The sequence below is a fragment of the Pseudorasbora parva genome, chromosome 11, assembly GCF_024679245.1.
Source record: "Pseudorasbora parva isolate DD20220531a chromosome 11, ASM2467924v1, whole genome shotgun sequence".
Classification (NCBI taxonomy): Eukaryota; Metazoa; Chordata; class Actinopteri; order Cypriniformes; family Gobionidae; genus Pseudorasbora; species Pseudorasbora parva.
Window position 1 is genome coordinate 16,802,325 of NC_090182.1, and position 6,375 is coordinate 16,808,699.

At 37.3% G+C, this 6,375-nt stretch overlaps 1 protein-coding gene across 1 annotated transcript; it reads right to left on the reverse strand.

Annotated features, from left to right (window-relative positions):
- Window positions 1–582: 582 nt before the first annotated feature.
- On the reverse strand, window positions 583–6,309 carry tmem33 (transmembrane protein 33). Its single transcript, XM_067456513.1, has 8 exons — window positions 6,171–6,309; window positions 5,416–5,495; window positions 5,219–5,313; window positions 2,668–2,855; window positions 2,493–2,560; window positions 2,272–2,405; window positions 1,658–1,741; window positions 583–1,508 (listed from the first exon to the last, which is right to left on the reverse strand). Exons 2-8 carry the CDS (start codon window positions 5,467–5,469, stop codon window positions 1,379–1,381), a joined length of 753 nt encoding a protein of 250 aa, XP_067312614.1. The 5' UTR covers window positions 5,470–5,495; window positions 6,171–6,309; the 3' UTR covers window positions 583–1,378.
- Between the last annotated feature and the right edge of the window lie 66 nt (window positions 6,310–6,375).

Below are 6,375 nucleotides of genomic sequence, written 5' to 3' on the forward strand. Positions count from 1 at the left end.
ATCAAGCAAGTCCCATAATAAGTCATGTGCCCAGTCTATTCTCTCCTATGCGTCGACATAAAACGGACACTTTTCACAATGTTGAAGTAGCCTATTAAAATCATTGCATGCCGTTGCGATATGCATATTGCAATATGTACATTTGCGAAATTTCGATATATTGCACAGCCCTAATTAAGAGTTTTAAAAATGTACACTGTGTTACTTGAAAATAGTAAAGTACATGAATAAAATAACTAATGTGCACTTAATCACAGAAGAAATAATTCCCCACCAACTTTTCAAGCATTTGTAATCCTACTTATGAACTATATTAAATCTTTATATTTTAGCATTGAGTACAATCTACTGGTATTATAGTGGCCAGTACTATTGTAACCATATTGTTTGAACCGTAACATTTTTAGTACACAACAGAAACTATCACTGACTGTTATCCTTAAACAAGCCAATGGTTTTTATACTAATCTTGGTATTTTTAATCAGTTGCACATCAACTCTATTGCAATCCATCACTTGTTACATTTTTAAGTGACAACTATTTGAAGTCGTAAACTTTGAAATTAAACCACAAATATTAGTTGCAATTTAATATTAGATCATAGATTTTATTCATCTCTACAGACTATAGTTATAAAGTGGCAATAAATATAGAGACAACATGCCTTGAACAAGCAAATAATTGACAAGTTCTCAAATGCAGTGAAAACTTGCCCTGACAATAAATATCACTGAAGGCAAAGAATAGTTAAGTATAGGGCTCTCTATGTGATAGATGACAATTACTGGATATTTACACCTTAGTCATTGGTTCATATGAAGAAGGCATCCTAAAGTAACATCATGAACTCAAATGGCATTTAGATCATTGTCAGCTATTGTAAAATGCTTGGGGGCAAGGTACATTAAGATTTTCAAGGTAATCCAGTACAATAAAACCAAAACAAAAAACTGACATATAAAAATGGAATCAAACAAGTATAACGACAGCAGAAATTCAATTTCCCAGTGTCGCAGGATCTCATTAGAAAGACAAGCTATTAAGAGCTAGATCTATTTACCCTAGCATTTAAGATTCAATATCTCAAGGGCTCCTCTCTACCCCCCAAAAATCAATATCAATATAAAAGCTCTAATGAACTGAAAACAGTTGTACCCCCTTAGACAACTGTGCACAGAGATACATCTGGCTGATTTTTTTTTTTTTTGGATGCAGTCTGTCAGATTGATAGAGTCTCTCCAAACATAGCAAACGCCTCAGTGCAGAGGAGGACATCCATCTCTGAGCGAATAGACTTGGCCATCTTACTTGAAAGTCAATCTTGAAACTGTCCCAATCTGTGAACTGTGTAGTAGTATATGAATGTTCAAAGAGCAGTTAGACGCCGGTGGGAGCAAGGCGGCTAATAAAGGCAATGCTGTTGAGACACATCCTCCTGAAGAAGGCAGGGCAGTTGGGCTTCATCACAAAATGCTCTAGTAAGATCCTCAGCTCCGTGAACAAAGTCCTGTCAGGAAACAAACACTGATAGAGGGCTCATGTATTTCCTAAATATTACATTTTTCACAGAAATTAGAACAAAATACATTTCCCCCTATTTTGGGTAAAATGTGCATGTGTACAAATGACACTAGTCAGTGTGTACATGATTCTTACCGGCAGTATGGGTTGCGTCTTGAGGTATAGCGCAGAGTGAGAAACCGATAGTAGATGAAGGGCTGAAGCAAGCTACCCTGGCCACTGTAAACCAAATAAAAATCAAATAAATGTAACCCTATTACAAGAAACAAAGCTTCTTGTAATATGATTTTAATCAAGCTTTTTACCATAAAATTCCCACTTTATCATATTTGATACATACATTTCTAAGACCTCTACATTTTCAAAAATGCCTTCTGTCATCTGATTGATAGTTAATACTTTTTTCCTTTTAGTACAATTCTAAAAATGTCAACATTGAGGTTGTGGTACACATCTTTTTACTGTAAAAACTGTAAAAGGTTAGCATAAGAATAACTAATATTGTAAGTAAAACACCTGCAGGACTTAAGCAACTTAGGTTTATTTGATTATCCATATATATTTTTTTAGAAAATAAAATATGATCATAAAACGAAGCTTTTGAGGAACAATTATTTTTACATCTGTACATCAACATCCTCATTGTATTGCATTACATTAAATGTTTTTCAGTTCAATAAACTGTTCCATAAAATAAAATAAATTGTGTCTTATTTAATGTGAGGCTTTAGAGGGTTAAGAATCCTCACCTGAAGAGCATGAAGACTGTGGCTGGCATTAAGAAGATTTCATTGCAAGCGATAAACTTGAGGATGTTCTGCTGATTGGCTGTGAGCTTGTTCAGAAAGTTCCTCACAAACATAAGGCTGTTTGGGCCCAGGGTCTGAGGACAGATGACAGACAAATAAATCAGAATGGAAATATAGCAAAACACATTTCAGCTACACATATGACAAGGGCTGAGACTTACATCAAGGACTTTTTTAGTATAGGTCGTGGCATGGAGAAGTGAGAAGAGAAACACAGGAAATATGCTCACTGACAACACAAGTTAAGGCAGCATAAAGACAAAATGATGCCATAACACAAAGGAAAAAGTATTTTGCCTTAAAATATTTAAGGAAGGGGTCTTCTAGAAAGGATACTTGTGATAGGGTAGGAGTTGACAAGGATGAGGGAGTAAAGGAGGTAGTGGCAGCTGTCCTCCTGTAAGGCCTGAGCCAGGAAGGCTCTGCTCAGCTGAAAGTGAGGAAGTCTCTGGTGCAGACGCAGAGCGCTGGTCAAGGCGTTTGCCAGCAATGCCCTCTGATAGAAGTTAGCAGCTGCTTGGGGCCTGGACAGAGAAAAAGCAATTATTCTTCTACCAATCTTTCACTTAATTTTAAATATATGACCTTACCATCCTAAATCACATCCTCATTATAATAATGTGATTCAAAAAGGTATAATTTTTTTAACTGTCACCGGGACACTTACTGCTCTTAATCTTCCATATCAATCGTCATAAATTAGGTATCATTCGAAAGCTTACAGTCTCAGTATTCATCATATGAAAATCATTTTGAAATCAGACATTGTGCTTCCAAGAAAACAGTACTTAAATTCCATTTGGCAGGTTCCTCCCCCTAGTAGGAAAAGGTCTCAAGGTTCCGTACTTAGTCATTGTTTTGTGATAGAAGTGATACTGTGAGAGAAATGTGTTAAAGGTGCAGTGTGTAATATGTATAATGATCTATTGACAGAAATGCAATATAATATACATAACTATGTTTTAAGTGGTATAAGTGTATAAAGACCTTACATAATGAACCATTACGTTTTTATTACCTTAGAACAAGCCATTTCTATCTCCATACACCGCGGGTCTCCTTACTGTGAAGTCACTGTAAATGGTCAAACTGGTCTAACTACTCTCGGCTTTCTCAGACGACATCTTTGTCCTGTTTTGGACACCGTAACTTCTCTATGTACTTCGAAAGAGAGGGTTGAGTGATGGGCAGTTGAAATTTGCAACCTTACAACTAGATGTCGCTAAAATGTACACACTGCACCTTTAATTTGTGACAGGAGAATGCATCAAAAAAAAAAAGAATGTGGTGGGTGTCACCCAGTGGCTATTTTTTGTAGCCTGGATGCCAGCCGAACTCAGCCCCGCCCACAACATTTAAGCTTGGACTGTTCAGTCTGGACTTGATCCATAGAGAAGTAAATTATGCCTGAACAGAAAATGTTCAGACCATTGAAATCATCAGGGCGGGCTTTAGACAATGACGGACAGATGATAAACAGTAACATAAACATCCACGTCAAAGGCGCTTGCCTTGGACTGAATTTGTTCAAATCCAAAACAGAGAACTTGTTTGTATATGCATTCACCTTCACTATATTTCTCCGAAATGATGATCGTGGTGGTTAGTAACTGTGCATCCTTAAAATCTTTTTTTTTACAAGATTGTTTATTCCAGCGCACATGCAGACAGGGTTGCCAAGTTTTTACAACAAAACCCGCCAACTACTAGCCCAAAACAATAGCTTTAAAACACATAAAATTAAGGTTGTTTCAAACAACGGACATGGTAAATAACCCGCGGAACAAAACGCAGACTTGGCAGTTGAGCTCTGTTGACATTTGACAACTATGTTATGCGTCGCTTCGTTGCTCTGATTGGTTGTAGGTCTATCCAATTGATGTCTTTCCTGGTTCGGTTGAAACATGCCCATCAATTACAGCCCAATGGAGCAGTATCAGACTCATATTCTGACTAGAATTGAGTATGACCATAGCCTGTCTGCTCCATTGGGCTGTGATTATGGGGCGTGTTTCAACCGAACCAGGAAAGACCTCAATTGGATAGACCTAGAGCAACGAAGCGAAGCATTGTCAAATGTCAACAGAGCTCAACTGCACTGTGTTGCCAAGTCCGCTTTTTTTTTTTAACCGCATGTTTAAGCGACTATTAAGTGATAGGACCCATGAGTGCGAATTTTAGCAGGCAACCTTGCTAAAATAACACATTTTACCCCCCAAAAACAATTTTTTTCCGGAGAACCCCCCCCCGGAGAATGGCGATCATCATTTTTGTTAGACATAATGAAGGTGAATGCATATACAAGCAAGCTCTCCGTTTAGGATTCGAACAAATATAATCCAAGCCCCTTTGATGACGTGGATGATTACGTTACTGTTTATCATCCGTCCGTCATTGTCTAAAGCCCGCCCTGATGATTTCATTGATCGGAACGGTTTCTGTTCGGATATAATTACTCCTCTATGGATCGAGTCCAGACTGAACCGCCCGGCCTAAAAAAATTGTGGGAGGGGCTGAGTTCGGCTGGCATCCAGGCTAGTATGACCACATCAGGCTATATTTTTTGTAGAGCACCCACACAAAATCTTATGGGAACTAATTTTTTTTTATATATCTCCACATTCGGGGACACAACTTGGTTTGTCATAAGGCAATGATTTTGTAGCATTTTTAGATAATAAAATGTTGTCAAATATATATTTTGTATAAAACAAAATAAAATAATAGTACAGCTTTACGGGAAAATTTTACAAACTTCTGTATTCCAAAGCATTCATGAATTAGGACCATTTATGTTTGGTTAGTGCTTTTTGGATGTCTATGCTGAAAAAAAAGAGGGTGACAGTTAAGAAGCTTGTGAAAGTGCCTTGTAAAGAACATGACTCACCCAAGCAGGGGCAGAATGAACATAATGGAGCAGTAGACAGTGAACAACCGTGACAGCCACATAGCTGTTTCCAGCTTGTTACTCAAGAGGAATTGCTGTAACACATAAATATGATTATGAGTCGTAACATTCCTAAATTAAGCAATTAAAAGGCATGGAAATATTAAAATATATATACATAAAAAATGTGTACTTACCGCAGGTCCAGCCTGAGGGGGAGGAGGTGGACTCCTTTGCTCTGTGTCTGCCATCTTTCAAATATTAAAAAGCTTGATTTCTTGAGAGAAATAACATAATTGAATGTAACATAAGTTGCATGCAAAAGTTTAGATAATACATTTTACACAATTATACACCAAGGTTGATTATTAACTCTAGGATGAGACAAAGTGACGAGATAATCGTTCTAAATCCTGAAACAGTTCTTAAGCAGTTACTCTTTGTGTAGTTTGCCAGGTGTGGGGGTAGGCAAAGACACAAGCTCGATGCATATTAATTATGCTTATTTAAACATGAAGCTTTCTCACAAAAATTATTGAGAGATTTTTGTTTGTTTTTTATCACCGAGGCACTAGAACAAAGTAATAAGAAATACTTCCATAATGTCGACCCAAAGCAGAACTTCACTTGTCAGTGTAACTGCTGACTAGTCATCATGACAACTAACAAATTACAGATTTGTGAATATTACTGTGCACTTGTCAAACACCGCCAGTTTATTAAATACTTAAATAAAATAGAAGCATGGCCCATAAGGTAGTTATAATACAACCAATTCATTTCAGTAGAAATATGTTGGAAAAATCTAGAACACTCTTCATTACCCTGAGGAGCTAACAATGTAGCCGAAGAGCTAACTCAACACACAATCCCTGACTACAACCACTGACAGCCCTGAAATACTTCGCATATTTATACTGCCAAAAATATCATAGATTAAATGTATCAATACCTGTGATATGTCGTTAATTATCAGTTTTTGTGATGAAAATCGGCTTTATTATCACCGCTCGGGGCGCACGAGCTTTACTCTGGAATAAAGCACTAGCGAAGCGATTGGTCAGCTATGCCGACCTCGCGACCTCTGTAGATTACCGAAATCTCGCGATGTTTTGCACAAAAAGATTTGCTGAAATTTATTGGCGCGCGATAGTTGT